General features: G+C 34.2%; 1 protein-coding gene across 2 annotated transcripts in view; it reads left to right on the top strand.

Annotated features, from left to right (window-relative positions):
- Positions 1 to 16172, top strand: part of LOC106460887 (cholecystokinin receptor-like) — a 48720-nt gene that overhangs the window by 23853 nt on the left and 8695 nt on the right. For both annotated transcript variants that reach the window (XM_022388192.1, XM_022388196.1), the window contains exons 2-3: positions 5836 to 6461; positions 12907 to 13107. In XM_022388192.1, the coding sequence (XP_022243900.1) occupies positions 6002 to 6461; positions 12907 to 13107 (661 nt within the window). In that variant the 5' untranslated portion in view covers positions 5836 to 6001. The remainder of the gene's footprint in view (positions 1 to 5835; positions 6462 to 12906; positions 13108 to 16172) is intronic.

Genomic DNA, 16172 nt, shown 5'->3' with positions numbered 1-16172 from the left:
CAAACAAACAAACAAACAATCTCATTCTTATAATGTTTGTTGTTGTACTTAGACATTTGGAGTAATTCGCGGTCTGTATACGTTTATACAGATGTTCTTATGTTTATGGCATATCTTGCCATTAACGTGTTTATACTATTATTTTAATACTTAAGCATACCTTAGAATCACCATGTTTATCTTGGTATCAGTGTATAAAGTGATGTTTACAAAGTACTAAAGAGTCGTGTAATCTGCCTTGCGCTCACGTTTTATCGTGTTCATCATTCTCGAAAGCAGAATACCAGCCTGATCACCTTCATTCAGTACAATTTGCTCGTGGTGAGTTGTAAGGGGTAGAGATGAGTCCTGCTGACGGTGTGAGAGCTATTTCTAAATATACGGCTCTACCAACTTGAGCTGACAACTGCAAAGGTTTAACTCATGGGGCTAAATCATCTGATCATTTTGTACTAACAAAGGTAAATCATCTGATCATTTTGTACTAACAAAGGTAAATCATCTGATCATTTTGTACTAACAAAGGTAAATCATCTGATCATTTTGTACTAACAAAGGTAAATCACGAAGGTAAATCATCTGATCATTTTGTACTAACAAAGGTAAATCATCTGATCATTTTGTACTAACAAAGGTAAATCATCTGATCATTTTGTACTAACAAAGGTAAATCATCTGATCATTTTGTACTAACAAAGGTAAATCACGAGGGTAAATTCTCTGTACGTTTTACTATGCTACAGAAAGTTCACGAAATCAAATACTCAGTGGAGCATGGAATTTAAATTTACAAGCAACTAATAAGAAACGAACAGTATCAGGAAGTGTCACCGCATTATAAAGCCTATAAAAGTTTAGGCAGTCATACTATGCCCAGTACCAGTAGTGTGATCTAATAATGGCTCCCAGGACTGGACATTCGAATGACAATCATATAGAAATCAAAGTTTTGTTTGATCAATGATAGTTCATGCAAAACAATTACAGATCCATAGTGAAACAAGTTAGGAGATCATTAGAAGTTTGTGGTTGCATCTCATCCAACAGTGTTGGTCATTTGCACAAAGCTGATGGCGGCTCGGCATGGCCAGGTGGTTACGGCACTCGACTCGCAATCTGAGGGTCGCGGGTTCGAATCCCCGTCACACAAAACATGTTCGTCCTTTCAGCCGTGGGGGCGTTATAATATGACGGTCAATCCCACTATTCGTTAGTAAAAGAGTAGCCGAAGAGTTGGCGGTGGGTGGTGATGACTAGCTGCCTTCCCTCTAGTCTTACACTGCTAAATTAGGGACGGCTAGCGCAGATAGCCCTCGTGTAGCTTTGCGCGAAATTCAAAAACAAACAAACAAAGCTGATGGCATCCTGACTGCTAGAACAACTTGGCTGAATTGTTGGAAAGTGATACAGGAGTTGTTGAACAAGATCCCACAATCATACATTGATAAATTGCATGGTAACATTGAAACCAGAGGGAGTTCTCTGCTGGAAGCAAAAGGCTCAAATTCAAACAACTAGAACATTGAACAACGTACTCGCTTTTTTTTGAACTTTCTATGATAATGTTTTGCTTCCTTAATAAATTCATCATCTAAGTGTCATTACTTGTTGCTTGTGACTCTTGCATGTATATCGCTTGTGTGTTTCCATTACTATACAATATAAATAAAAAATTTCGTTCTTCCACAAAGGGTCATTCCAAACCAGGCAATGTTGATTTCACTATATCTATTATGCTAAAGTATACCTCGGAGCATAGTATCATCAGTGTATCGTGTACAACATGACCTTTTTTTCCTATTTTTGTGAAAATAACGTGCTCAAAATTGCTTAGAGCCATTCAAACCACAATTACACCCGCCTTAATATTTATGATGTGATGAAAACGTACAGAACTAATCATATGCGTGGGTAGAACGATAAACATTAAACTAGTGAATGCCTGCAGTAAGAACGAGTTTGGAGTTTCGTTGAATGTTACATAGTCCTCCACATAAAGCAGTTCACTTGAAACCTTAATAATAACATGCATTCTGTTTTGAATAACAACCACCCGCTTGAATAAACGATGTTGGAGATATAGTGACACCAGGTGTTTGTTTTAGGAACTATTAATACCAGTTTATCTCCAACGTTACAAGTAAGGATGAAATATTGATTGAATTCATAATAGTAGTAACATCGGAATCAAAGTTATTGTTTTAATTCGGTTATTAAAGCAGGAAAAAGAACAGTTGAAACGAGCAACTCAAATCTAAAAATTTACACACCCAAAGGAAGTCTTTTAGTTCATCTTCTAACACTGAAGCTTTTATAATGTTTTTTTTCTGAAACCTGGAACTGTTTTTTGTTTTTTTTTAACTGGTTCAATATTGTTTTTCTTTTTTGATAATCGACGAGAAAAGGACTAGAGATGAAGTAGACTTTAGTCTGTTTGAAAACTTTCACGGGCTGCAATTGTCTCTTAAAAAGAACGTATTATTTTCTTCCAACAGGCATTTCAGCCCATAAAAGTTTTCTAGCTTACTATGCCTAAAGTTCCATTGAAACAAACAAGACCCTACAGTCTCTCCATGAAAAATAGTCAGTCAGCATAGAACAGATTATTTGTTTCTGTCTAAACATTTTCTAGTTGTTCAATCAACCCGAAGACCCAGCTGGGAATCGAAACTGGTAAATTATAATTTTTCATATTAAAAATAAAAACTGTTTGGTGACGCATGTGCCCCAGGAACACTCTACGGTTTGTTTGTTTTAGAACAAATCCATATTGTGCTATCTGCTGTGTCCACCGAGGGGGGATCAAACCCCGTATTTTAACTTTGAGAGCCTGTAAACTTACCACCAAGGTACCTATGGATTGTATTTAAGTGTTGAAAGATCATTGTGGATGAAGGAAACTGTCCGTTGGGGATTACTCGGATGTTTTCAGTAAATAACCTTCAAATCCTTAGCTGGTTCAACGAAAGGGACCTGCGACATGAAACTATAAAAAACTAACTGGAATATTTTAACTATTTTATACGAAAATTGCCAGAATTTAGAAATATCGACGAAATCAAGAATCCTGAAAAAAAAGTGTTTACAGTTAATGAAATCTGTAGACTTATTTAATGCACTTTTAATGTAGACATGTGGTTGTAATTTGAATTATTAACCAAAATATTTTAAATTATTTTGTCCATGATGTAAGGAAGTACGACAGGGAAGGGTTTTTAAAACATTTAAATTATTCCTTACACAATTTTCAAGTTGACCTATTTGACTTTTTTTTATATACATCTGAAAATCCCTATGAAGCTAAATTGTAACTGTTTTAGACGTTGAAACAAAAACAAAACTACATTATTGGAATATTGTCTGATAGTAATTGTAGCTCAAAAACGCCTCCCCCCCTCTCAGGGGCTAAGCGGTAAGACTGCAAGCTTACGATGGTAAAAATTAGGTTTCGATACTCAGGGTGAGAAGAGCACGGATAGCCAAACGTGTAGTTTTGTGCTTAACAATGTCTAAACCAAATCAAGCTCATAAAATGAAATATTGCTTAACGCATATATGTTGTATAACTGTAGTGCTGTTCTTTTTCTTTTAATAACTTTTATACATAATACGAATATTTTCTTATTGAGCAAATGAATACAGTCCGAGATCAAGCAAGCAAAATCCACTAAAAATACATTGTTTGGAAAGGTAGGCTTAACTTTGATACTCTTTCTACTGAAGCTTTTCCTAAAGTATGTAAAATAGTCCAGCGGTTCAACTCGAAGTTATTGTGGAATAAAGGTTTACTAGTTGGTGCAATTTGCACGTTTTCCTTCTTAGGCTTGCATTAGTTTATTCTTTACATTTTATCAATATTGGTAAAAAAATCAAGTTACGCCGGAAATAAGCTATTTAAACATGCAGATTAAACAAGTAACAATTTTCATAAGTAGCATATTTTTACCACATATACCATATTTTTTTTTTCATAAGAGCAGAACACAAGTGTCTGAGTGTGAGGGAAGGTACCTTTATGTAGCAATGTGTGTTTGTTTCTTTGGTATTCGTATTAGCTTTATTATTTATCAGTTAAAACAATGAAACATTCATTTGCAATATGTAAGTCCACGATAAATCGTCTGGGTTCATTAATTGAAGACATTTTTATTTGTTCAACAGATCTAGTAATTTGGGGGAATGCACCAAGATGGTGGAGTTGTTTCGTTGGTTTTCCTTCTTACTTTAGTACAACTGTTTTAGATTTTATCATAGTGCGTCAGAAATCCCTAACAAACAAAATTTATAAACGTATTGAAGTGGAAAACGATCTGTGTTTTCTGGAACATCTTCTTACAAGCAGTAGCAATCCTTCAAGCATTATTTCTTTTATCTCAATACAGAGTTAATAATAGTTTCCCGGCGCTACATTTCTAATTTTTTCTGCTCCTTTTACTGAGTTGTAGAATTTTTATTTGAAATATTTGCTGCAAAAAAAAACAAAAAAAAACTTATTTTAAGTTTTGGACGGTTCAAATGAAATAATATATGTTTAAAGTATATGTTTATGAGTCATTTGATCTAAAATAAAACATGACTAGATTAGAAAATTATTAAGATTATGTTATATCTCTACGGCATAGAAATAACCAAACCTTGTCTTAAAATATATAGTGTATTAACTATGGCAACAATCGACTTACATTGTTCTTCAGTACTATAAATCTCCTAAGGTGGTTAAACCTTGTTCAGTTACTAATGGAATTACGGTCGATAATACCATTAGCAATGAGGGTATCTAAATGATGAACCAAAGAAGGTATCTAAATGATGAACCCAAGAGGTATATAAATGATGAACCCAAGAGGTACTAAATGATGAACCCAAGAGGATAACTAAATGATGAACCAAAGAAGGATATCTAAATGATGAACCCAAGAAGGTATCTAAATGATGAACCCAAGAAGGTATCTAAATGATGAACCCAAGAGGATAACTAAATGATGAACCAAAGAAGGTATCTAAATGATGAACCCAAGAAGGTATCTAAATGATGAACCCAAGAGGTATCTAAATGATGAACCCAAGAAGGTATCTAAATTATGAACCCAAGAGGGTATCTAAATGATGAACCCAACAGGGTATCTAAGTGATGAACCCAAGAGGATAACTAAATGATGAACCAAAGAAGGTATCTAAATGACGAACCCAAAAGGATATCTAAATGTCGAACTTGGTTTATTTGTTTTTATTGAATTTTGCGCAAAGCTGCTAGAGGACTATCTGCACTAGTTTTATCGCTTGTTTATTTGTTTTAAGCTAAAGACTACACAATACGCTATCCTTGCTTTACCCATTCTTTTCTCAACCCATCGCGGGTATCGAAATCCGATATTTAGCGTTATAAGTTCTTAAACCTACGCTGAGCCTCAGAGAACTAATATTGGATTAATGCACTAGATAGAAGGCATCTAGTAAACATCACCCATCGTCAACTCTTAGGCTACTCTTTACCAGTGAATAGAGTAATTTGCCGCCACATTATAACGCCCCCCACGGCTGAAAGGATAAGCATGTTTTGAGACAGGTTTCGATCTTGCGACTCGCAGACTGCGAGTCAAGCGTCCTAACCATAAGGTCATGTCAGGCCCCAACGGATGGCTCAATCTATTTTGATCATTATAGATTTTTTGTTTTCTTGTACGTTGATTTATAAGAAAAAGTAATATTAAATATCGTGTTACACAAAATTGACTTCATTAGTTTATAAAATGCATTTAAAATAACATAATTACTTTATTTTTGTATCATAAGTTCTTAATCATAAGTCTTCTAAAATTTCCTTCTCTGTTCTAGCTAGCGCATCCTATGATTTGAAGAAAACAACGACGTAAGCCAGCGGAAAAAAAGCCAACAGCCATTTTAAGAAGAAAAAGTATATATTAGTCTCGGCAAGACCTAAGGCCCGTAAAACATGATTTTCGCTTGTAAAATGTGATGAGCGAAAGCTATCTGTATCGACATGAACACCGTCTTCCCTGTTTCAGGATTCAGCTTGACTTCCTTTCCAGTAATCATGACTAACTTTTCAGATATTTCAAACTGGACTAATGATGATAGATTTTCAGAACTCCGAAACTTCTCATTGTGGTTAATCGAGTTTCAGGAGCATCTAAACAATATTACCGAGCACCCTATCCACTCGAACGAAGTTTCTTCAACAGGAGCTGTGGAGGAGAAAATTCGCCTGATTCTTCCATATAGCATTATCTTGTTGCTGGCAGTGGTGGGTAATGTTCTTGTAATTGTGACCTTGGCTGTCAACAAGAGAATGAGAACAGTCACGAATGTCTTCTTGCTGAACTTGGCCATTAGTGATTTACTTCTAGGAGTTTTTTGTATGCCTTTTACTCTTATTGGCGTTTTGATGCGTGAATTCGTTTTCGGAGACGTCATGTGTCGCCTCATTCCTTATCTGCAGGGTAAGAAAGTATTTATTTATAATCTGGATATACAACTTTGGAAAATGTTATATACATTTAAATTCAAGGCATGTAGTTAATAAATGTGTTTATTATCATATGTTTCTATCGCTAAACAAAATAGAGTATCGTGTTTAGCTCCATCTACAGGAAATAAAAAGAAACACAAAAGTTCTATATTGTGTAGGTAGTTTAAGTCTTACACCTTACAAAAATTGAATTGGAAATTATTTGCTATCGTTCAGTGAAAATGGTTTCAAAGCTAAATTTTTTTTTGCCTTTTATTTCCAAGATTTATAAGTTCTGAGCAATGTATTTTAGTAAGTATCATTAAATTTTCCGATCATTTCTAAAGAAGTTACAGCTAGAAAATTAATGACATAAATATTTTGAAAGTTTTTGCGCTTGGTAGGTCAGCGGCAAGTTTCCAGACCTACATTGTTAAGATCTGGGGCTCGATTCTCCGCAATGGACAGAGCACAGATAGTCCATTGTGTAGCTTTACGCTATAAAACTTCAACAATAGACGACAACAATAAATGCCTTTTTATCTATTCCACCTGTCCCCAAGTGAGACAGCGTTAATTTTATGGACTTATAACGCCAAAATTCTAGGTTCGATTCCTCACAGTAGACACAGCAGATAACCTAATGTGGGTTTACTCTAAAACACACACACACACAAAATACTGCACCTAACGACCACAAAACAAAATAGTAAGCTGGGGGGGGGGAGAGAATCAGCTAAAGTATATCACTGTTGTAAAAAGAAAACTCATGTTTTAGAAGTTAAATTTTTATGTAACAAACATCACTGTGAATTTCAAAATTCGTGTTGTACACAAAATTAAGTTTCTTCCAACGTGCGGAACATTTTAGCAGTACATTAAAATATGTTAATAATTATCAACCGTTAATAAAAAGTGAAATATTTTTCACCGGATGTGTAAAAACTTAAAGTTTGCAGCATGCTTGTTGCCGCGTCAGATTGGTAGAAACGTTGTTAATTCACAGTATTTAAACTCACACATAAGGTAGTGATTCTGTAACTCGTAGCAGTATATTGTGCGTCTTACTATTTGAACGAAAACGTCTGGGCTTCACAAAATGACTCATCCAAGTAGTTTATATTGTTCGTCTTACTATTTGAACGAAAACGTCTGGGCTTCACAAAATAACTCATCCAAGTAGTTTATATTGTTCATCTTACTATTTAAACGAAAACGTCTGGGCTTCACAAAATAACTCATCCAAATAGTTTATATTGTTCATCTTACTATTTGAACGAAAACGTCTGGGCTTCACAAAATGACTCATCCGAGTAGTTTATATTGTTCGTCTTACTATATGAACGAAAACGTCTAGGCTTCGCAAAATGACTCACCCAAGTTGTTTATATTGTTCGTCTTACTATTTGAACGAAAACGTCTGGGCTTCACAAAATGACTCACCCAAGAAGTTTATATTGTTCGTCTTACTATTTGAACGAAAACGTCTGGGCTTCACAAAATGACTCACCCAAGTAGTTTATATTGTTCGTCTTACTATATGAACGAAAACCTCTAGGCTTCGCAAAAATGACTCACCCATGTTGTTTATATTGTTCGTGTTACTATTTGAACGAAAACGTCTGGGCTCTACAAAATGACTCACCCAAGTAGTTATATTAAGTTAGTACAATGAGTCTACCATTGGAATGAAATCTGGGGGCGTATTTCTTGATATAAGAGTTGATGAGCATCATTCAATCTGTCTTCCAATGCAGTTTCACTTTTATCTGTAGATATCTTGTTTTTACTCTTATTGCACAAACCTCTTATGGAAATGAAGAATCCGTCATCGATCTGTTTTCTAAGTTCATTGAAGAGGCTCTGTGTTCATTCTCTTAATATGTCCAATTTGTTCATATTTCTGGTTCATCCTCATTCTTTCTTTTCATCCTACTTATTCGAACATTGTCCTATTAGCATTAGAATATTTAATCTTATTGAAATCATCATAATAAATCATGTATATCTGTTAACACAGAATGCTGCATATGTTTGAATTTTGTTGCGTTTTAAGTACGATGGAACCAATGAATTAAACGCTCAATCCATTTTATAATTTACTTTTAAAAACTATACTATAGTATCTAACTCATATTTGATATTTCTGGCAAAAGTTCCCTGTGTGATTTTGTTTTTCGTTCACCTAATTGGATCTGTGTCAGCTAGATCCACGATCCACAAAGTACGTACAATGGCTAAAGCCAGAGGTTTATTTTCTCTCATTTGAAGTAATTCAAATATTTTTAAATAAATAATTGATGAAAATCTCATAACATCTGCACCCTTTTGTAACTAATAGTGTCATCTTCCCATAACTCAAAGAATATATCTATTCAATAATCACGAAAAATAAATTATCATTAGCATTATGAGAAATAGCAACATTCAAACAAAACTCCCTGTAAAACAATCTCTTACAGTTAAAAAAGCAAAGCGAGTTTAGTGGTACATCAGGTCTCGAACGTTGGTTCTTGTGATACACAATTCGACATGCTATCGTTAGACCACACTCTACCATACTTTTTTTCGTGTTTCAAGAATTCTTCAGTACACCTCCTCTGGTAAACCTGTTGAAAGAAATTTCCATATACATCCAACTGATGAAGATGTTATCATTTTATAGGGTCTTTTATTTGAATGTTAGTATTTTTCTTACAATACTAAACGATAATTTATCTTTCCACATACAACCAAGTAATCAAGATTTTCATTATAAATGTGACAGTCAATCCTGCTGTTCGTTTAAAAATAACGGTGTATTAGGAGGTGGGTTCTGATGACTGTTATCCTCCATTTGGTGAGCAGCTCTAAATTAAAGGTGGCCTTATGGATTTATTAGAAAAAGCCAATATAATACCAATCATAGCTTCGCATACAATCAATGTCGTTGCTTAATTTTTAAAAAAAATTCATTTTTTTCAGAAACTCTCGGAACTAGTTAACTAGAAAACAAAGTACCCTCTTTGTTTCCAAATAAAATTCTTTATTCTGCTGCTTGAAAGATGAGTTTCTGTTCCTGTAAACAAGGGTAAGGCAGAAGGTAGCTTACGTTATCTCTTTGGTTTTCTTTACTAGGTTTTAATAGAACAATCCTAAATACACGTGTTTGGAGTTAACCGATTTGACTGAAGAACTTATTTGATGTATCCGCGCTACAAGTCATTGTTATTGTATAGATTGACAAGCAAACGACCGAAATAACAACGTACTTCAGTTTTTATTTTTTAATTGTACACTTGTATCAAGTTTCAGCTAAATTAATGTATCAATGTGTACGTACCATACGAATACATCAATACAAGAGTTCTGAATGGAAGCAAGTTATTAAACATTTCTCAGAACGTCATAAAAAGATTTAGACTTTAAAAGCACCGTTTTAATAAAAACATACGATTTCGTCAGTTACAACAGGGGCTATTCGATAACTTTAGTTCTTACTAACCTTCGTTATAATACCATAAAAAGTCTACATTCAACTTCGTAAGATTTCTTAGAACTTGATCTGGTAATTGCTTTGGTAACTCTTTGAAAACTGATTAGATCTTAAAAAACCTGTCAGTACGACTCTAGGCACCAGAAAAGAGAACAGTCATATGTTTTGTTGTTGTTGTTGTTTCTTTTATGAAAAACACCTGAAGAGATAATTTATATATAGATTAGCAGAGGAAGAAACATACATAATTTATGTGTTCAAAAGTGGTTAAACGAAATAGCTTGTGTAGACTGTTTTAGTTATCTTCTCTCCAAAATTACTGTCCCCGGTTGCTTTATTTGGAAGGCTCTTCAAATGTATGTAAATATATATAAATTCATCAAATAGAACACTAAATTAACAATGTTCCAAAGTCTTTTTCCTATCAAATGTTCTTCGGAAAGTATATTTTCGGTTCTGGTTCTGCTGATTCTTTACTCTTAATGACTCCTTTTTTACTGTTTTCAAGAGAATACTTCTAAGCACGTGTTTTTACCACTTTATCTGTTAAACATTATACACAACTTACATCTCCTTTCAGTCTTTACTAACGATCGATTTCCCATTTTAAGCTTTACTATCTACATCCTATTTTAGCCTTTACTGACGTGCGAAGCTCTAACGCTAAAATCCGGAGCTCAATTCCCCGCGTAAATAGTTCATCATGTAGCTTTGCGTTAAGAAAACAGTTAACGGCCTACTTCCTATTTTAGCCTTTACTAACGGTCACTTCCTGTTTTAACCTTTACAGATGGTCTTACTAAACTAATGATGATATACTTCCTGTTTTAACTTTTACGGATGGTCTACTTCCTGTTTCAGTCCTTACTAACGATCTTCTTCCTCTTACTAAACTAATGATGATCTCATAGAAAAGCCACATCGTGCTATCTGCTGTTTCCACCGAGGTGAATCGAACCCCTGATTTTAGTTTTGTAAATCCGAAGACTTACCACTGTCCCACCGGGGGTCAGAGAAAAAAAACAACAATCTGAATTGTACGTAAAACTATGTTGCACATAATTTGTCAGGAAAGAATCGCAAGGAATAAAATATGAGAAGACAGATACACCAGTGAAAATCTATAATTATAAGTCTTATAAGTTAAGACATTGTTTTCAATTACAGATCGTTTAGTTTCTAAACAGACCTGCTATCCTTTTTTATTACCCGGCCAGCACTACAAACAAAAGTTAAAAAAAAATCAGTATCAGAAAAGGCTAGAAGAAGTATTCCCATTTAAAATCGCCAAAAGGTGTAACATTAGCTGTTATGATACTATTAGTGTGTTCCCGATATGATACTATTTGTTTTAGATCTTTTTTGGATAACAAAGCTACACAATGAATTACTTCCGCTCTGTCAATCGCGAGGAATCGAACCCCAGATTTTAACATTATAAGATCGGAAACTTGCCGCTGACCCACCTGGGGACTGATGTGATGAATATACGGGAGAATAGATATATTTTAAAATTAAAAAACATAAAAAACAAGGAAAATAAAAATTATAACATCGAATTATTTAGGCATGCAACGGGACTACACAACCACACCATTGTTAATGGTTCTTAAAACATCCTTGCATTATATTTCAAACCAAGCTATCTGATCGTAATCCTTAATCCCTGTTACTTTAAATCAAGGAACTGATAGTGATCCTTAAACATTTTTAAGATACACTTTAAATCAAGGAACTGATAGTGATCCTTAAATGCTATATACAACATACTTCAAATCGAAGAACTGATAATGGTTCTTAAATTGTGTTTACTAAACACTTTAAATAAATAAACTGAATGGTTCTTAAACGTTGTTTATAACATGCTTTCAACAAAGGAAATGATAATGATTCTTAAAAGCTGTTTACAATATATTTCGGATAAAGTAACTAAGGACAGTTCATAAATTCAGTTTACAACATGTTTTTGCCCGAGGACTGACAACGGTTTTTACACCACGTTTGCAACATAATTCGGGAATGAGGAACTGGTCGTGGTTCTCATATCCTCTTTACAACATATTTCAACCAAAGAAATCGGTGTTGTTGTTTGTTTTGTATCCTGTTTAAAAGATAAGTCAGACAAAGGAAATGTAGACAGTTTGTAAACTTGTTTGCAACATAATTTGGGAACAAGGAATGACTATCGTTCTTGAACCTTATGTTTGCAAAATGCTGTGGGCCAATAAACGGATAGCGGCAAATAAACGTTGTTTATTAACACACTTTCTTGGCTAACAAATGACTAAATTTTATTATATATATATATATTATGCAAACCGAAAATCTAATAACATTTCTTAAACTTTGTGTGACAGACGTTTTAGACAAAGGACGAGAATAAAGTATGTAAGTATTAATATTAATTCATTGGGCCACTTAATTAGAAACTTGTGTTGTTATTTTAAATTGGGTTTCTTAAATTTCGTATGTAATTTTTTGTATGAAGAGCCTCGCGTGCAAGTTTGTTTACTGTTATCAGAATATTTTAAGGTCTTTTAACTTGTATTTTTAAATGTGGGCCAGGTAGTTAGGGCGCTCGGCTCGCAATCTGAACATGCTCCTCTTTTAGCCGTGGGGACGTTATAAAGTGGCGGTCAATTCCACTATTCGTTGGTAAAAGAGTAGCTGAATAGTTGGCGGTGGGTGGTGTTGACTAACTGCCTTCCATCTAGTATATCACTGCTAATTTAGGGATGGCTAGTGGAGATAACCCTCGTGTGGTTTTCCCCAAAATTAAAAAGAAAACCAAACGTTTAAATATGATTTACTGCATCCTCTTGGTTTATTTTTTTCTTTTGAGGGGGGGGGGAGTGATTTTCTGCAAATGTTCCATATCACATGTCATGATGATTTTTCACTGTTAACTATTTTGTTGTTTCTTACTATCCATCTGTTCTGTTTTCTTTGCCTCTATTTATAGCTGTTTCGGTTAGCGTTAGTGCTTGGACCCTGGTTTCAATTTCTGTTGAACGCTACTACGCCATCTGTCATCCACTAAAATCTCGACAATGGCAGACTCTATCTCACGCCTACCGGATGATCGGGGGTGTATGGATGGGATCGATGACGTGCATGCTCCCCATCGCCATCCTTAGTGAGTTGCAGCCACTTCGAAGAGTTGGTAAGTGTTTTCTATTATCGTTTAATAAACTGTCACGCTATTTTTATAGGACATCAGTGGCTGTGGTTTTATATATTTCTCTGATCCCAAACAACAAACACATACATGCAGTTGCACGCAGTGAATGAGGATCTAGTGCAAAGGATGAATGAGGATCTAGTGCAAAGATAAAATTCACTTTAATAAAATTGTGCAATGTGAGTTTGCTGTGTTTATGAGTTAACACCTACTGTTTAAGCTAAAGTAGAATTATGACATTTCTTTCGCTCAAGCGTTTTCGGTTGTATTTCAGGTATTTTTGTGTATTACATCAACCCAAGAAATTTACAGTGTAATAATCATTGTTTAACTAGACCTTTTAAAGGGATCAGCTCATACATGGAAGTAATAGGCAGAGATCAAAATATTGCCTTTTTTTTAAGGGATCTTAACGAATGACCACTAGTGAGAAAGAGCTGAAAACAGTAGTAATATCCGATGACACACCAATTCTGAACAGAGCTATGAAATTACCTCTGATGACGAGGAGAAGGGCATTTTTTTGGTTTATCATTAATCGATGTTCTTTTTCATTCATCACTGACGTGAGGGCCCGGCATGGCCAGGTGGATAAGGCGCTCGACTCGCAATCTGAGGGTCGCGGGTTCGAATCCCCATCCCACCAAACATGCTCGTCCTTTCAGCGGTGGGGGCGTTATAATGTGACGGTCAATTCCACTATTCGTTGGTAAAAGAGTAGCCCAAGAGTTGGCGGTGGGTGGTGATGACTAGCTGCCTTACACTGCTAAATTAGGGACGGCTAGCGCAGATAGCCCTCGTGTAGCTTTGCGCGAAATTCATAAACAAACAAACAAACAAACACTGACGTGAGATGCTTTCAAGAATAAATATTTATTTACAATTAATAAAAAGTAGGTAGCTGCCTCAGCTAAGTAGACGCATGTTAATTTCATTGCTTCATGCTCTAGGATTATTATATATGGTAAACTTTGCGAGAGATAATGTAAAGATCCGCTGACCGTGGTCGCTAGGTGCTCGCGTGACAAGCGTTCGTAGTAGTGAATGATAACGAAATACAAGTTGTTTCAAAACCAGTTTAAAGCAGCTTATACATTTTTTGGCCAATCAAACTTTGCAAAAGTGTATATACTGAGCGCTGCTTTTTCGATTCATAATACTGGCATCAAGCTTTCTAGTATTGTTGGACAAAGATTAGGGTTACTGAAAACTTGTAAGTATTCTGTAAACTTTGCGTGACTCTAGAACAAAAGTATGCAGGTCTGACAAATGATATTTTACAGTTTTATTTTGTGTTTTGGATAAAGAATAACAAGCATGCGTATTTTATGAATAATGAGCAAAGTATGTAAACAGAAAAACTACAGTAATTTCATTTCTTTTCTTTTCTTGTCTATGAAACTACTGTTTTTTTTTTATAGACAATTATGTGTTTGCTTCTTTTTGTAACATGGTAATATTAGATGGTCTATTGTGTGTTTGTTTCTTTTTGTAACATGATAATATTAGTTGGTCTATTGTGTGTTTATTTCTTTATGTACCATGGTAATATTATATAGTCTATTGTATGTTTGTTTCTTTTTGTACCATGGTAATATTAGATAGTCTATTGTGTGTTTGTTTCTTTTGTATCATGGTAATATTAGATGGTCTATTGTGTGTTTGTTTCTTTTTGTAACATGGTAATATTAGATGGTCTATTATGTGTTTGTTTCTTTTTGTACCATGGTAATATTAGATACTCTATTGTGTGTTTGTTTCTTTTTATATCATGGTAATATTAGATACTCTATTGTGTGTTTGTTTCTTTTTGTAACACAATAATATTAGAGAGTCTGTTATGTTTGCTTCTTTTGTAATATGGCCTATTAGCCATTAAAGATTATATTTTTGGATTTAACTTTTACTTGAAGGTAGAACCCTGCAGCTTTACGAATTATTTTGATTAAATATTTGCATGTTCTGATATTTTTTTAACCAAATTTCATTACTTGTGAAATCATTATATAAACTGAAAACTGATTAAGTCAGGATCAATTAAACGTTCAAACGGATTGTAGTAACACATTGCTAAAGATGGAAACACGCTTAGTCATTTTGTTTTGATCTCAGATTTTTAAAATACTATTTTTTTTTGTTATATTTAATGATAAATAATTGATTTTTAACAATATGGCGTTATCGAAGTAACCTAAGCACTAATAAATGTTTCACGAATATTATTGGCTGGGAAATTATTACTAAACCCAGATGTAGCCAATAGACGACTCTCTTTATAACATAAGAAATCAACGTAAAATTAGTTCTTTATGAATACAAGTCAATCGTATTGTAATTGTTTCTCCTCTGAACGTTAGTGAAACATTACTAAGTTAATTCTCTTTGTCACATTCAGAATCCATCTGAAAGAAAGGCTCTCTTATTCAGACATCACACTTTACACCAGAAAAGCAAAAACTGGCTGTACATCTTCCAAACTGGCAATACCCTATTTTATATATTATATTCTGCATAAAGTGAAGATTAGTAGTCTTTCCGATGTTTCTTACGAAATCACGTCGAAAGTACCATATTCTAATCGTCAGTGCAATTAAAGATTTATTTATGTTGCGTCTTTTATCAGGTTTGTCACATTTTTCTTCGAACATATTGTTCTGACAGTCTAATCTGAACGAAATGATGACGTCATTTTATGGGAAACTGTTTTTTTGTTGTTGTTGTTTTTTCGTAAAATAAGTGGTAATAGTAACTTTCTACATATCATTGTGACTAGTTATTTTCCACAACAGTATATTCAAAGAGGGGAAATAAAGTCACCGTTCAAAAGGAATAACATATTTTCGCGTATTTTTACAAATTGCTATAAAGTTTGGTAAAGTTTCTCCTCATCGGTGTTTATTATAAAAATGTAGTTTGGTAAAGGTTTTCCTCATCAGTATTTATTATAAAAATGTAGTTTGGTAAAGGTTCTTCTCATCAGTGTTTATTATAAAAATGTACAGTTTGGTAAAGGTTCTCCTCATCAGTGTTTATTATAAAAATGTAGT

Source organism: Limulus polyphemus, unplaced genomic scaffold, assembly GCF_000517525.1.
Source record: "Limulus polyphemus unplaced genomic scaffold, Limulus_polyphemus-2.1.2 Scaffold36, whole genome shotgun sequence".
In the NCBI taxonomy this organism is placed as follows: domain Eukaryota; kingdom Metazoa; phylum Arthropoda; class Merostomata; order Xiphosura; family Limulidae; genus Limulus; species Limulus polyphemus.
The sequence above is the reverse complement of the archived record's forward strand: the minus strand, read 5'-3'. Positions and strand labels throughout refer to the sequence as shown.